Source organism: Ascaphus truei, chromosome 6 (genome assembly GCF_040206685.1).
Source record: "Ascaphus truei isolate aAscTru1 chromosome 6, aAscTru1.hap1, whole genome shotgun sequence".
Classification (NCBI taxonomy): Eukaryota; Metazoa; Chordata; class Amphibia; order Anura; family Ascaphidae; genus Ascaphus; species Ascaphus truei.
Window position 1 is genome coordinate 123,890,683 of NC_134488.1, and position 17,844 is coordinate 123,908,526.

Genomic DNA, 17,844 nt, shown 5'->3' on the forward strand with positions numbered 1-17,844 from the left:
CCTCGGACCTCTGCTTGTCATCCGACTGCGCTGTCTGCCGCCTGCCTCGGACCCTCTGATTTTGACCCCTACTACGCTCCTGCTGTTCCGGCCACCGAGATCCTACCCGCCACAGGAGTCTCCCGTGACAGTGAGAGAGGGAGGAATGAGAGGAGCCAGAGGGTGAAGCGAGAGAGTGGGGCGAGTGAGAGAGACAGGAGTGAGAGAAGTGGGAATGAGATTGAGAGAGAGGTAGGAGTGAGGAACAGGGAGAGTGAGAAAAGAGGGGGGAGTGAGGGAGATAGGAGTCAGTGAGAGAGTTTCATGTATCTGGCCACTGTGTTTTGTACCAACACATTGGAGTCCTACACACACACACACGCACGCACGCACCCACGTACGCACGCACGCACGCACACACACACACACACACACACACACCATCATCATCAACACTCCCAAAACACCTCATGCCCGTCTACTTCAAAAATTTACACTCTTCACAAAATGTCCGCCTTCCCGCACCATGAACAATCCCTTCCCACCTTCACCTTCTGAAAATATCCGCATTAAAAACATGTCACCATCAACACTACAAAATCACCTCATGTCTGTCTGCACTCCGCACGCCCGCTACTCATCTCCAGGAGCCAGGCAGGGAGAAGGGACACACATGCACACTCTCCTCACACCGTGACCGCGTGCGCCTCTGTCCAACACCACACACAACACACCCCCCCCCTCCTCCGCCTCCGGTGGCCGTCACTCTCCCCCGTCAGGTGGACCGCAGCTCACCTTGCCCCCTCCCAGTGGCCGTCACTCTTCCCCCTCAGTCGGACCGCAGCTCACCTTCTCCCCTCCCGGTGGCCATCACTCTTCCCCCTCAGCTGGACCGCTGCTCACCTCCCCCCTCCCGGAATTCAGTCACTCTTCCCCCTCAGCCGGACTGCAGCTCACCTTCCCCCCTCCTGGTGGCCGTCACTCTCCCCACTCAGCTGGACAGGCCCCGCAACTTCCCTGCTGCAAGGGGGGGGCAGTGTTTGTGTGTGGTGGGGGGGGGGGACAGTGTGTGTGCGTGTGTGTGTGGGGGGGCAGTGTGTGTGTGTGTGTGGGGGACAGTGTGTGTGTGTGTGTGTGTGTGGGGATAGTGTGTGTGTGTGTGTGTGGGGGGGTGGCAGGGTGTGTGTGGGGGGGGGCAATGTGTGTGTGTGTGGAGAAACAGACAGGGGGAGTGGAGAGAGAGGGGGGGAGCGGGAAATTGTACTCCCGGGCAACGCCGGGTCTCTCAGCTAGTAATCTGTATAAACGAGATTACACAGTCAACAAAATAGATATCCCTTAAATGTGTGAGGTGCTAGGGATTTGGCCTAGGAAAGCAGTGGCTGTGGATTCTAATCCTGTTGGGTCTGACACCATTCCAGCCATTGGTACCTCAGGCTTATCAACCCTATATAGTTGGTATGGAAATCCTTCTTAGGGAGAGCGGGATGGGATTAATTTAAATATACTTTGCATAGCCGTTAGCATATCTCCCACCCAGGTACCTCAGGTGTGCTCCTTTTCAGCACAGACATGTCTCCCTAATTTATTTGCAGGGACACATATACAACTGGAGACACTTACTAATTGAGAAATCTCTCTTCCGCCCACCCTCCTACTGGCTCTGCCCACCCTCCTACTGGCTCTGCCCACCACGTCTCCACTGGCTCAGCTCTGGGCAACACACGGCCGCTGTTCAAATTTCCCCTCCCATGACCCACTGTGGAACCTCCACTTATCTCAGCTCCTCTCTTCACGGCTGATTCAATTACCCTAAATGAATGAGCAGTCCCACACGTTTTCAGCGGATCCCTCCAACTGAACTAAGCTCCTGACACAAGAGCTTATAGCACCTAACAGCACCCCTTTTCCATTCTGCCAACCCCTACTCCTATAACAATGTGAAAACAAACACCAATGAACCTTTTAGGGCCACTCCACTCCTAGGCCAGTCATCCATGGGGTCATTCCAATCTTTCATTTTACTATAACCCTCTCACCCCCAGAGAGGCCGGCAATGCATTGCTAAGCTCCCTGTCATTGAAAGGGTTAAGTTAAAATATTTGACTTTTCAGTCAACAGGGAAGACAGTTGCTGTAATTAATGATACCTTACTGTAGGGCTGTTCTGTCATTACTTCCTTTCAAACTTTATGTAACCCGAATGGTAAATAAGTGTGGAAGAATAATATTTTCACATTATTTCTATGCATAGCTATAACCAGGTTTTTGTTTTCCATATTTAGCCATGTCCCCCTTGCCCCCCCCCATTCCTCCGATGCAGGAAAGGGGGAGACTGTGACGGCTGTCAGGGGCACTGCAGGGCGGCGCACGCAAGGAGAGGGAGCTCCGTCGCTCCGGAGGCTCCGTGGCGCACCCGGCTAGCAGGGGCCGCCATGACAGATAGGGCATGCATGCGCAGAAGAGTCCCAGCGGTAATCAGGAGCTCGTGCATGCGCAGAGGCTCCACAGTTGCGGTGGCCATTACATACAGGCTCCGCATGGGTACTACAAGCCCCATAGGGCTTTGGGGCATAGGCCATGGGGCGCAGCTCAGCCAATAGGGTGTAAGGATCCTCTGAGGAAAGTTAGATACGTTTTTTTCGCATGCTTGAAGCCACGCCAGGCAATTGGAGCCAGGACAGACAAGGGGAAGGTAGGGTCTGAGTATCAGTGGCACTCAGACTAGGCCAGAGAATCCCCTTAGGTCCCAGATAGGCCCCAATCACGTGTAGCTTGTGGCTGCTTCAGGGAAGGCACTTAGATAAGGACACTTCCCCATTTTACAGTAGTGTCAGGGACACAGTGAAGGCGCCACACGTTGATCGCGGCCTGGAGTACTCGGCAGGTACCTCTACAAAGTGCACCAACAGTTCACAGGATATCGCTACTCTCTACACTTTTTGGTGGGCTTGACATCGGGAAAGAGACAGCAGGGTATTGGTGCCTAGCACCCAATGTACTTTGGGACATCACTGGTGGTACTGGGCGGGGTGTTCACTATAATGTATGTGTTACTGTGTGTGTTTACTATAACTATTGGTTCCTGTGAGGGGCTCCTCCCACTACGCTGGGATCCCTTGCATGGCGGAGGTTTGGGCCCCCTGTGAGCCAACAGGTAATGGCAGCACCGGTAGTTTCTCTATTTAGGGGGAAAGGGCTACACATAGCTATAAGAAGAGTTATGTTTTTTGTTTCATTGCATTATGGGTTAAGTGAAATTGTGTGTGTGTGTAAAACACATTTTTCCTTCGCACTTTCCTTAATGCTGAAACTGTAATTTCTTTGTTTAGCTCGGCCCCTCGTCTTATCTATTACCCCTCCTTGTAGAGTCAGAGATGTACCAGCAGTCGGCCTTGAGAAAGATGAGGTAGCTTAGCACATGAGTTTTCTTTTTGTTTAATCTGCTAAAATATATTGCAAAATGTATAACCAAGTAACTGCAAGAAAAACAAGATAAAGAAAAGTATGATGCCCGATGAAGTCATAAGGGCAGACATTGCAAAATTATGTATGCCCGCCTCTTCTTCTACTGTAATATAACTTGCTTAGAGCCTATAGTGAAGTGCCTTTGTGTTAAGTCAGACAGCAATGTTTTGATTTGCATTAAATGCACTCTTGCAAGCAGCTGCTGCAATAAAGTTTGTTAACAGATTGTTTTTGCCTAAAAAGAAAAAGTGTGGGACTGAGTTTTTTTCCACGACATAAGAAACCACATAATACCAGAAGCTGACACATATTATCTCCCTCCTAATAACTATTGGCAGTTTTCCCATGTGTTACCCTCACTCCCTATCCCTGGCTGACTTCTTATAAATCCTGTTGGATTTGAGGTTTCGTCCATCAGGAGCTGAGTTCAGGAGAGCATCAAAAGAGGAAGAAGTGGAAGGTGCCTGGCTATAAAACTGGGGGACATCTGGTGCACAACAAATACCACAGCAGCAGACTGACAGGAGAAACCATTTCCACGGTTCAGGTATACATCTTTCTGCAACATAATCTATAAATAATTGCACCACACTTTTTTGCCCCCGGTTTGCAGTGGGGAGACTCTTATAAATTGATCATTTTTTTCTGTGATAAATCTGGTGTCATTTTCTTGCTCTTTTGCTCCTGATTTGGTTGTTTTGTGCTGTGGGATTTTTTTTGTGTCCGTTATACTTTGATTGTTGTGGTTGTTTATCCTTAATATCCTACACAGTTTTGCGGTTAAGCAGGGATTCACTCTCCTTTTGCTCCAGTGCAGTATTTATACACAACTGCCTCATGTTGACTGAGAAATGGAGTGAATCTTATATAAGGCTTTGAGATATCCCACTGCATATTGTTATCATTTCTACCATATCATTAACGATAACCTTTTATCTTTCAGATTAAAACGCCAAAATGTTACATTTCAGCACAACTTCCCTCATGCTGGCACTGGGTAAGTAAGGATTAAAAAGGACAGATTGTGTAATAACTGTCTGTATTATATTATGCAAACATCTATTATTATATGCAGGCACCTGTATGTATCATAATATGCAGACACCTGCATGTATTATAATATGCAGGCACCTATATGTATTATAATATGCAGGCACCTGTTTGTATTATAATATGCAGGCACGTATATGTATTATAATATGCAGACACCTGTATGTAGAATATGCAGACACTTGTATGTATAATATGCAGACACCTGTATGTATTATAATATGCACACACCTGTATGTATTATAATATGCAGATACCTGTATGTATTATAATATGCAGACACTTGTATGTATAATATGCAGACACCTGTATGTATTATAATATGCAGACACCTGTATGTATTATAATATGCAGACACCTGTATGTATAATATGCAGACACCTGTATGTATAATATGCAGACACCTGTATGTATTATAATATGCAGACACCTGTATGTATAATATGCAGACACTTGTATGTATAATATGCAGACACCTGTATGTATTATAATATGCAGACACTTGTATGTATAATATGCAGACACCTGTATGTATTATAATATGCAGACACTTGTATGTATAATATGCAGACACTTGTATGTATAATATGCAGGCACGTGTATGTATAATATGCAGACACCTGTATGTATTATAATATGCACACACCTGTATGTATTATAATATGCAGACACCTGTATGTATTATAATATGCAGACACTTGTATGTATAATATGCAGACACCTGTATGTATTATAATATGCAGACACCTGTATGTATTATAATATGCAGACACCTGTATGTATTATAATATGCAGACACCTGTATGTAGAATATGCAGACACTTGTATGTATAATATGCAGACACCTGTATGTATTATAATATGCACACACCTGTATGTATTATAATATGCAGACACTTGTATGTATAATATGCAGACACTTGTATGTATAATATGCAGACACCTGTATGTATTATAATATGCACACACCTGTATGTATTATAATATGCAGACACCTGTATGTATTATAATATGCAGACACTTGTATGTATAATATGCAGACACTTGTATGTATAATATGCAGACACCTGTATGTATTATAATATGCAGACACCTGTATGTATTATAATATGCAGACACTTGTATGTATAATATGCAGACATTTGTATGTATAATATGCAGACACCTGTATGTATTATAATATGCAGACACTTGTATGTATAATATGCAGACACTTGTATGTATAATATGCAGACACCTGTATGTATTATAATATGCAGACACCTGTATGTATTATAATATGCAGACACCTGTATGTATTATATTATGCAGACACCTGAATGTATTATAATATGCAGACACCTGTATGTATTATAATATGCAGACACCGGTATGTATTATAATATGCAGACACCTGTATGTATTATAATATGCAGACACCGGTATGTATTATAATATGCAGACACCTGTATGTATTATAATATGCAGACACCGGTATGTATTATAATATGCAGACACCTGTATGTATTATAATATGCAGACACCTGTATGTATTATAATATGCAGACACCTGTATGTATAATATGCAGACACCTGTATGTATTATAATATGCAGGCACGTGTATGTATAATATGCAGGCACCTGTATGTATAATATGCAGACACCTGTATGTATTATAATATGCAGACACCTGTATGTATAATATGCAGGCACTTGTATGTATAATATGCAGACACCTGTATGTATTATAATATGCAGACACCTGTATGTACAATATGCAGACACCTGTATGTATTATAATATGCAGACACCTGTATGTATAATATGCAGACACCTGTATGTATAATATGCAGACACCTGTATGTATAATATGCAGACACCTGTATGTATAATATGCAGACACCTGTATGTATTATAATATGCAGACACCTGTATGTATAATATGCAGACACCTGTGTATATAATATGCAGACACCTGTATGTATAATATGCAGACATCTGTATGTATAATATGCAGACACCTGTATGTATTATAATATGCAGACACCTGTATGTATAATATGCAGGCACGTGTATGTATAATATGCAGGCACCTGTATGTATAATATGCAGACACCTGTATGTATTATAATATGCAGACACCTGTATGTACAATATGCAGACACCTGTATGTATTATAATATGCAGACACCTGTATGTATAATATGCAGACACCTGTATGTATAATATGCAGGCACGTGTATGTATAATATGCAGGCACCTGTATGTATAATATGCAGACACCTGTATGTATAATATGCAGGCACCTGTATGTATAATATGCAGACACCTGTATGTATTATAATATGCAGACACCTGTATGTACAATATGCAGACACCTGTATGTATTATAATATGCAGACACCTGTATGTATAATATGCAGACACCTGTATGTATAATATGCAGACACCTGTATGTATAATATGCAGACACCTGTATGTATTATAATATGCAGACACCTGTATGTATAATATGCAGACACCTGTATATATAATATGCAGACACCTGTATGTATAATATGCAGACACCTGTATGTATAATATGCAGACACCTGTATGTATTATAATATGCAGACACCTGTATGTATAATATGCAGGCACGTGTATGTATAATATGCAGACACCTGTATGTATTATAATATGCAGACACCTGTATGTATAATATGCAGACACCTGTATGTATAATATGCAGACACCTGTATGTATAATATGCAGACACTTGTATATATAATATGCAGACACCTGTATGTATTATAATATGCAGACACCTGTATGTATTATAATATGCAGACACCTGTATGTATAATATGCAGGCACCTGTATGTATAATATGCAGACACCTGTATGTATCATATGCAGGCACCTGTATGTATAATATGCACACACCTGTATGTATAATATGCAGGCACCTGTATGTATAATATGCACACACCTGTATGTATAATATGCAGGCACCTGTATGTATAATATGCAGGCACCTGTATGTATAATATGCAGACACCTGTATGTATAATATGCAGGCACCTGTATGTATAATATGCACACACCTGTATGTATAATATGCAGGCACCTGTATGTATAATATGCATACAATTGTATATATAATATGCATACACTTGTATATATAATATGCAGGCACCTGTATATATAATATGCAGGCACCTGTATGTATAATATGCAGGCCCGGATGCTGTAAGAGCCGGTATTAAAGATCCCACACAAACCTCTGCACCTATAGTACAGTAATTAGAATGTAATTTGCAGGAAAGATGGTTATACACATCCCCGCTCACACACCGTGCAGCATTTGTGTGGCAAATATTCATTATATTTTGTGCTCACACATATTTGTTCTATAGAAAGAAAGGTTCATTTAATAATACTAATTGTTTCTTGCAGGACTTCTCCTGCCCGTGGTGAATATGGAAAACTCTTCCCCTGTCCCGCGTAAGTTACTGTATGATACAGCACAGACAGTGACACTGCTGCATTAAAACATACAAGGCAGAAGGACACATTTAGTTAAGTATGCCACGCCTAGCAGAGCACTGGCCCGGACTGTGTATGAAGCTTAAATAATGATGTAGCACATTCCTCCCCCCTCCCCCCTATGGAAGATGTGGTGGCTACGGTGTGTTTGGTGCGTTACCTGTGATTCAGAGGAGGCCTGAACCTCGTCGCTGGGAGCCTGGGGTGTACCTGATTCGGCGGGTGACAGCGCCTCCACCTGCAAGGGATCTCAATGGGGTGGGATTATCCTCTTACAGGAACAATACTAATGATGCACGCACACACATATATGCTAACAACCTTTACTGCACACAATAATATTGGTACCACACGGTAATATAGGCCCCAACCTGAAACCAACAGTGAGTGTCCCCAGAGTACATTGGGTGCCGGGGGACAATTGTACACACATACATACATACACATACACACATACACACACACACACACAGACACACACACACACACGCATACACACACACACACACACACACACACACACACACACACACACACACACACACACACACACACACACACACACACACACACACACACACACACACACACACACACACACACACACACACAATTATATTGAATATATTATCATTTCCCTCATATTACTGTTGCTTTTTCTTTACTATTTGTGGCAGTAATAGTAAATGAAGGGGAAGTGAGAGCGAAAAAGAGAGTGGAGTAAAGTGAGAGGGAGAGGGGGAATACATTTTTGCTGGAAAGACTAGTGCACCTTTCTTTGAGGTTTTTTCTTTTGTGCAGTGCCTGGGTTAACCCTTGCAGTACCTGTTGCCACCTTTTTAGACTCTGACTTTCATTCCCTGGACAAGGCTTGTCTCTGCATCCCTGGTTGGACCACTGCTGTTCACAGGGTTCCCATTTCAAAAGACAAGAGTGCTTCCATTATTTTGTTCCTGCAATCTGTAGTTCTTCCTATGATTGGATCTAAGGTTTCAGGGTTACCTGCAAGTTCCCCTGAAGTTTGTTTCTCTGCAAAGTGTGATATCCCTATACCAGATATCAAGGGTTTCAGATTTAACTGCAGGGTTCTCTGTCTGATATCCCTACGCCTGATATCTAAAGTTTCAGATTTAACTGCAGGTTTCTCTGTCTGATATTCCTATGTCTGATGTCAAAAGTTTCGGATCTAACTGCAAGTTTTCTCTGTAGTAGTTTCCTGCTGTCTATGATATTTCTATGTCTGATTTCTAAAGATTCAGATTTAACTTCAGGTTTTTCTCTGTCTATATGATATCCCTACGCCTGATGTCTGAAGTTTCAGATTTAACTGCAGGTTTTCTCTGTCTATATGATATCCCTATGCCTGATGTCTAAAGATTCATATTTAACTGCAGGTTTTCTGTTTTATATGATATCCCTACACCTGATATCTAAAGTTTCAGATATAACTACAGGTTTCTCTGTCTATGTTTTTTCCTTGCATTTATGATATCTCTGTGACTGATGCTAAGGTCTCAAAAGGTCATCTCTCCTATCTTGTGTCTCTCTTTGTCTAATATTCTTGTTGTTCATTCTAATGCTTCTGCATTAAAGACACATTTTCTGCTTTACTGGTTTCTTGGGAAGTTTGGTTTCCTTACAGTATGTCCGAAGTTATGGCTCCCACTCTGAAAACAGTCTTGAGCAGTAAATGTGAACACAGTACCACTGATTCTTCAGAACTTCTCAAAGCAAGGAAGAAGAAGAAAAAGAAAGGAGGTACTGTATTACTGTGGAAGTTGCAGAAGGAATTAAGGATGAACCTTTAACCCCAGAGTCTGCATTTGATGAAAGAGGTATGCTGCAGCTTAAGGCAACTCACCGACTTATCCCAAGAATAGTGGAAGAAAAGAAAGAAGTACTTAATCAAGGAAAAGATGCCCTAACTCAGACACTTCATTCTGCACGAAAAGAGATTGATTGTCTTCATGGACGTTTAGATAAAGCACAAGAAGCCAAGGCTGCATTACAGAGCTGTCTATCCTCAGCAATTGCTAAGTGTGTTCTCCAGGAAAAAGAAAAGCACCAGTTGGAGAGTAACCTGGATGTCATGTCAGGTGAGCTGGAGAGGGCATATGCTGATGCTGCTGAGGATCAGCGCCTCGCTTCTAAAAGTAACGAATTCCTGGAAATCTCTATGAAGGAAATTGACAAGCTTAATACAGAGCTTAAAGTCTCCCAGGAGGAGATTTGCTACTTCAAAAAAGAGATGGAAGTCGTTCGGAAGGAGAGATGCTACTTGAAAACAGAGATACGCTCTATGAGAGATGCCTCAGAAGAGTTAAATAGTAGGTTTGAAACTATAAACCAAATGAGTAAGAACTTCTTTGTCCAAGCCAGTGAAGGAGATAAAAGACTCCATGAATTAGCACTGGAAAAAGCAGAGGGTGACTTGGAAAAAGAAAAGTATCAGTTGGAGAATGACAGGGTGATCTTGTCAAGTAAGCTGGAGAAGGCTTACGCAGATAATGCCCAGTACCAGAGTTTCATGGCTCAAGTTGGCACAGCACTGGAAGCATCTCAGAAAGAGGTTCACAGGCTTACTACAGAGCTGGAAGCCTCCACGGAGAAGAGTTGCCACTTAAACACAGAACTATGCTCATTGAGAGAGATCTTCAGAGGGTTAAATAGCAGTCTTGAAACTGTAACCCAATAGTGCAAGAATCTCTATGTCTAAGTCAGTGAATGAGATAAGAAACTTCATGAATTGGGAGAGGAGAAGAAACAGTTAGCCCAGGAAAAGTTAGACGTGCAGACAGCACTGCAGAATGCAGAGAGAGTGCTGCAAGAAAAACGTGTCTCGCTGGAGCAGCGCACACAAGCAGAAAATATGCTGCAGAGTCAGCTGCAAGAATTGCGTACACATCTGCAGGACACCAAGGAGAGATGGGTGAATGCTGAGGAAAAGCAGCGAGTTCTGCAGGAAGAAAGTTTCCAGACTGCCTACAAAGTAAAGATGCTGCAAGAGTATTTGAGTACCCAGTGTGTCCCCACAGAACAGCATGAGGGACTGTAGGCCACACTGAGCATAACCAGAGCCTCACTGGTGGAGGAGCTTACAGCCCAGGTGACCCTGTATGAGAGGGAGCACACGGCGGTCCAGAAACTGAAGCAAGAGTTAGAGGAGCACAGACACTGCTCCATCCATACCAGCCAGTACACTCACGAGAAAGAGACATGGAAAAGACATGCGGCTGAGACCCTAGCAAAGGAATTTGCAGAGCTCCAAGATGTGATGAGGGATGCATGGAAGCAAGCTCAAAATGATCACAGTGAAGAGAGGAAAGCCCTGAGAAGAGAATTGCAGGATACACTTAACCAGGGATCTCTCACTGAGGAGTGGAAATTGCAACAACATCTAAAAATGAAAGAGCTAAAGCTGACAGCTGAACACACATCACAGTATCTCACAGCGCTGCAGGCGCAAATCGCTGAGGTCAAGACACAGCTTGCCAAAAAAGAGAGGGAGGAGGTGTCCGTCCATCAAGTGTCTAGCCTGACACTGCGCTATGGGGTCAAGATGGCTGATGCCTGCAAAGTGTTGAATCACACAGCCCATGAGGAGGCCCGGCTGCAGCTGGAGCTGGACAAGGTCTGGGAGGAGTACCGGCAGCTACAGGTCAGAAATAAAGAAAAAGAAACACATTTAAGCCTTGTTCCAAGTCAGCTGGGAGAGATGGAGTCGCGACTCAACTCCAAAGAAGCTGAACTGACAAATGCTTTGAGTGTGAAAAGAAGTGCAGAAGGACAGCTTCAAGAGCTGAAAACTCAAATAGCTGGTCTTTCATTGGGTGATACCACGAAACGGCAGTCGCAAGAGGAGACCATGGAGAGTGAACTCTGTGTCCCCACTGACTCATGTGGAAACGCTGCACCCGTCCTTGATGCCCATGTTCCTGATGTCTCTGCCCCTGCATTTGGGTTGAACGCACCCATTCGGAGGTTCCTTGCAGCACCCAATGTACCTGTGGAGTACCCTCTGCCCGCTGACAAACCACCAGAGGTGGGTCATCTTGAGTCCACTTTTCATCAAGGCTTCCGGGAAGAGCCTGGAGGATCGTCCGGAGAACGCTCTTGAGAGGGGGGAGTAATGTCAGGGTCGCCTAGACTTCCTGCCTAGCCATAGCTTCTTTATCCACCGGGTGTGCTGCTGCCTTCTGTTTGCTCTGGGTTCCCCTGTCTGTCTGTCTTCTTGTTGCTCCTCTCTCTGTCTTATAGTTCTGCTTCCTGTCTGTTTCCCTTGCCTTTGTTTCGAGTCAGACTCCTATTGCACATGCCTCTGTCTTTGATCCTGATCTGTTCCTGTATTTTGATTCTGTTCTTAGTAAAGGCCCCTGCTGGTAATCTGGCTTGTCCCTGTTTGTTCCTTGCTCCCCGGTTTCAGTCCCTGCTCTCTGTTCTCAGTCCCTGCTCCCGGACCTGTCCTGCCCCGCCTGTCCTGTTCCAGTCTCCTCGTTGCCGACCTCTGCTTGTTACCTGACTGCGCTATCTGCCTCCTGCCTCGGATCTCTGCTTGTCATCCGACTGCGCTGTCTGCCGCCTGCCTCGGACCCTCTGATTGTGACCCCTACTAGGCTCCTGCTGTTCCAGCCACCGAGATCCTACCCGCCACAGGAGTCTCCCGTGACAGTGAGAGAGGGAAGAAGACGCCAGAGGGTGAAGCGAGAGAGTGGGGCGAGTGAGAGAGACAGGAGTGAGAGAAGTGGGAATGAGATTGAGAGAGAGGTAGGAGTGAGGAACAGGGAGAGTGAGAAAAACGGGTGGAGTGAGGGAGATAGGAGTCAGTGAGAGAGTTTCATGTATCTGGCCACTGTGTTTTGTACCAACACATTGGAGTCCTTATGCAGCACTGAGCTGCTTACTGAGAACACACACACACACACACACACACACACACACACACACACACACACACACACACACACACACACACACACACACACACACACACACACACACACACACGCGCGGCGGTCCATTAAATACTTAATATGTTAACTTCAGTTAACGTATCGTTAAGTGCTAACGGGGATCTTCAAAGCTCTGTAACTCTGCATTAAGCGCTGTTTTCTGCCGTAACGGGCCCTTGCGTTGCTATAACGAGCGTTAGTGCTAACGATATGCAGAAGAGGTGTTCTCTCTAACAGCGTCGATCCCCAGAGCTCCGTTATAGTTACCGCAGGGATTTAATGTTACGTTAGGTAAAGGTGGCGTTACACCCACCCAGGCCCTGATATGGGTCTGTTACAGGGTCTGGGTAAGTGTAAGACCACAGTTAGGTCTGATTTCACTATCATACTGTTAATTACTGCCTTATTTACCTCTCCTGTCTTCTCTCTTTCTACTTTAATTAAACACTTTTTCAGGGACCTGACAGAAGTAATGCCCCCTATGGGTAACACAGGAATAACGCCATGTTATTGGAAGCCAACGCAAGGCCGTGCCAACGTCTCATTAGCATAGGCTGATCGCCATGTGATCCCAACGGCGCTGGGTTTGCATATATTTAGCTTTGTCGCTGCCGGTTAAACTCAGGAAAACCAATGGACGTTACCGAATTAGGTAACGTTATATTTATTGCCCAGATTTAACAGAAATCTGTGGATCTACTCCTAGGTTTGTGGCCAGGGAAATGTAAGTAAATAACCCTTTGTCTGTAACGTATTTAAGCCCATATTTATTAAGTGGTGCTACTTCACAAGATACTTGCAGGAGAAGCAAGAAACCTTACAGCCTAATTAAGTGACAGAACCCCTAAGGTGTCATCAGGCACTGGAAGGAATCTTGTGGAATAACACAGTTTAGTAAATATGGACCTTGCTGTGCTACAGGTCCATAAAATACTAAAGGTTATAGAAAGTTTCAGATATATAAATGCGGTGTATCATGTTTACAGTTAGTGAATTTATTGGAGGTCTAACACTTCTCCTTTATTGACACCCAACAGGTTGCCCGAAGAACATGACATATTCGAAATGTTCATCCTCTTGCCCTTTGACTTGTGATAATTACCAAGATCCCCCACCTTGTTCCAGACTATGCAAACTTGGATGCTTCTGTAGCGATGGATTGGTGCTGCTCAAAGAGGACTCCTATCTTTGTGTGGAAAAAACACAGTGTCCTGTTTTACAAGGTGATACACAAATACTGGTGCGGGATTGCATTATCTACAGTAGATAAATAAATGTTCTTATTTATAAAAATGTGTTACCAGGAAGTAATACATTGGGAGTTACGTCTCATTTTCAAGTATGTCCTGGGCACAGAGTTATAAAAAATACACGGTTGCAATAAAAGAACAGGGTTATACAGTCACTTCACAGACATTTCATGGACAGATAAAGTAGGAAAATTGGGTACAGGGGATAAAGGGCTTTTGAGTTTCAGATAGAAATAGAGCAGCTTTAACATTAACTAACATCAGCAAACGGCTCACGCCCTTTGGCTGCCCTTCGGCTGCACCAAAGACTTTGCGCCTTTGGGGCAACGCAGATGTACGCTGGAGTGGACAAAAAGATCTTTCCTTTGTGTCCCCATGGCTCATTAACATTCCAGTGGGTGGGGTTGCCGATTCAACAAAGATCAAGCACATGTTAGCCCTTAGCACGCTGGTCCTGTGCAGAGGGGAGCAGTTCTTTGGGGGGGGGGGGCCATCAGGCTGTGCGCCTTTGGGGCAACGCAGATGTGTTTTAAAAGCTTGTCACGATGGACGCACTTCTTAACAAATTTATATTTTGTGGATCCCAATTGAGCAGAACAAGTTAAGCAAAATAAACTGAGATTTATTCCATTGATAGGCAAACACACGACAACTGCAGAATACACTTAATAATAAATGGTACCAGGGTCCTAAAGATTCACCACAAGGGATGTATATATGGGAACATAGGTATGATAAGTGGTGCAGAGCCCATGAAGCCTCTCGAGGTTCCAAAGGGTCACACTTATAATATATTTTATCTTTAACAATTCATGAAATGTCTTTATTCATAATGTATAACCCTGTTCACTTAATGTAACATTGTCATAACTCTGTACCCAGCGATCTGGGTAGGCAAAGGTGTATGGAGATTAAGCAGGGGTCAGGGCTGGCGGCAGGCAGATAGGTAGTAGGACGAGGCAGGAGTCTGGGCTGGCAGCAGGCAGAGGGTAGTAAGACAAGGCAGAGGTCAGGGCTGGCAGCAGGCAGGGAGTAGTAAGACGAGGCAGAGGTCAGAGGGCTGGTGGCAGACAGAGAGAAGTCATACAAGACAGGGGTCAGGGCTGGCAGCAGAGGGTAGTCAGACAAGGAAGGGGTCAGGCTGGTGACAGGCAGAGAGGTAGTAAGATGAGGCATGAGTCAGGGCTGGCGGCAGGCAGATAGGTCGTAGGACGAGGCAGGGGTCAGGGCTGGCGGCAGGCAGAGAGACGTCAGACGAAGCAGGGGTCAGGGCTGTCTGAAGGCAGGGAGAAGTAAGACGAGGCAAGGGTCAAGCCTGGTGTCAGAGGGGTAGTTGGACGAAGCAGGAATCAGGGTCAGGAGTAATCAAAAACAGGGGGGCCATACAACCCGCCTCCAAGGTAGCAGGTTAGTTGTGAAGCCCTGAGTAGAGAGACAGGTGGCTTGTTATAGGATGAGGTCCTGTGATGGTGCCTGCACAGCTGACTGCTACGAAGTTGCCTGTAATGCAGCAGTCCCTGTGCGTGATAACTGTATGTAAGAGTGCAGTACAGAAATAGTGTTTTATATATAACTAGGATTTGCTTTCCTTCCAGTTTTGTCATATCTGGGATGATAATGAATGGGGTTTTGTCATCCAGACCCAGACACAACATGACTGTGTTTCCCTACTCCTTACAGTATGCACCAAAAACAAGACAACGAAAAAAGAAGAAAAATAACACAAGAACAAACAGTAACCTAAAGAGATACCCAAGAGTGCATTAATGTGTGATTACTCAAATTGAACAAAAAAGAAAGTGAAAATTTAATAGTGAGGAATAAACCGCTTCATATAGTGAAACAAATCACCTCCAAGCAATACAAGCCTGGAAATTGATTCTGCTCCAGCACAAGGCATCTTCCCAAATGTCTTAAACACACCAGGGCGCAAATATTCTTGCAGAATGCGTTGGGGAACACAGAGTTTATAATGAGTGTGGCTCTGCCGGCCCCATCACTTGTGCCATTCGCTTTGATCCACCCTCCACATGTGAAGCACTCTGTGTCCCGGGATGTTTCTGCGAAGATATGTACCTATCTAACAGTTCTGGTATCTGTGTCTATATGAAATATTGTGATTGAGCAGCTGCAGCTGAACTCTTTTCATGTATCCTTTATGAGAAACTGTAAGAGGGGTTAAGGCTGCACTCCACAAAAAAGAGAAAGATGCATACAATTTACCGGTGCTGCTGGTTCAAGGAAGTACCTGCCAAAACTCCAAAGTACACTGAGGAAAAGAAGGGATCCAGTGCTCCACGGATTTCTGAATAAGAAAGATTTATTGTGCCACACAACGTTTCGACCTTATGATCTTTATCAAGTGACTAGGCATCTTGATAAAGACCATAAGGTCGAAACGTTGTGTGGCACAATAAATCTTTCTTATTCAGAAATCCGTGGAGCGCTGGATCCCTTCTTTTCCTCCTTTATGAGAAAGACATATTATCTGTAAGAATGGGGGGCTTTACGCCTCTTACACCTTCTCCCTGTATATCTGTGTTTCTTACCTTTTCCTGGCACAATTGCATTTCAATAAAAGTCAATCTGCTTTAATGTTTCTGTAAAAATTATTTATATGCTGTAATGAATGATGTGCTTGCAGGGGACAGTGTAGTGTGCACTGTGCTGTGCAGTTTGATGCTCCGGGCCCCGCAAAAAGGGTGAGAGTATGAGTTTGAGTAAATTGTGATAGGGGGGTCTTACGTTTTCCAGAGCGCCCTCCTCCTGCACTGTGGCGTTGTCATGGTGACCCAATGTCAAATGATGCTGTGACGTCACGCGATGACGCGTTGCCATGACAACGCAACGCTGAAGGTGACAGAGAGATTTCTGATCCGCGCTCATGCTTCCTACAGTCTTAGGTGTAAATCAACTCCCTCCTTGGGCTGCTCCTGTGCATGGAGGTATTCCCCTCCTGCACTGAAAAATCCACTGAAGATCACTCCACAGGTGGATCAAACATAGAAGAAAGAAGGCACAGAGCGCACCAAGGTTGAAGTAGTACAGTATATAATGTACAGTATAAAAAAACGCATGTAGCAACTTACATATAAAATATCTGTTCTCCAGTAAATTCTTAAATAGTGAAGACAATGCTGCCCGTTGGTGATTGCAGAGGAGATGGCGCCGAGCAGGAGACATTCTCTCCCGCACGCTGGCATCGAATTGTGTCTCCATCTTGTTCAGCTACTTCGGTGTATGCGCAATGAAGCGTAACCTGTACGCCATTACCTAGCACGTCTCCGAAACTCACAGTGTCTCTCTCGAAACAGCCGGAAAATAGCCAACAGGCTTGTCTGCACAGAACGCTCACGATGCTCTACCACAATGCGTTTCACAGACTAATCTGCTTCGTCACCGCCTGTCTTGAGCTCTGCGCAATCTCCTCTGCAATCACCAACGGGCAGCATGGACTTCACTATTTAAATTAAGAATTTACTGGAAAACAGATATTTTATATGTAAGTTGCTACATGCGTTTTTAACTACTATACGCTATATATATATATATATATATATATATATATATATATATATATATAGCGTATAGTAGTTAAAAAAACGCATGTAGCAACTTACATATAAAATATCTGTTTTCCA

General features: G+C 44.1%; 1 protein-coding gene across 3 annotated transcripts; it reads left to right on the forward strand.

The window, feature by feature from the left end:
* Positions 1 to 3,585: 3,585 nt before the first annotated feature.
* On the forward strand, positions 3,586 to 16,539 carry LOC142497830 (cysteine-rich venom protein 6-like). Of its 3 annotated transcripts, none has more exons than XM_075606190.1 (5): positions 3,586 to 3,993; positions 4,390 to 4,443; positions 7,915 to 7,962; positions 13,991 to 14,176; positions 15,844 to 16,539. In XM_075606190.1, the coding sequence occupies exons 2-5, from the start codon at positions 4,404 to 4,406 to the stop codon at positions 15,858 to 15,860; spliced, it is 291 nt and encodes a 96-aa protein (XP_075462305.1). In that variant the 5' UTR covers positions 3,586 to 3,993; positions 4,390 to 4,403; the 3' UTR covers positions 15,861 to 16,539. The 3 variants fall into 3 exon arrangements, with proteins under 3 accessions (XP_075462305.1, XP_075462304.1, XP_075462303.1); XM_075606189.1 differs by having other exon boundaries at positions 3,587 to 3,993; positions 15,799 to 16,539; XM_075606188.1 differs by having other exon boundaries at positions 3,594 to 3,993; positions 15,884 to 16,537.
* The last annotated feature ends 1,305 nt before the right edge of the window (positions 16,540 to 17,844 follow it).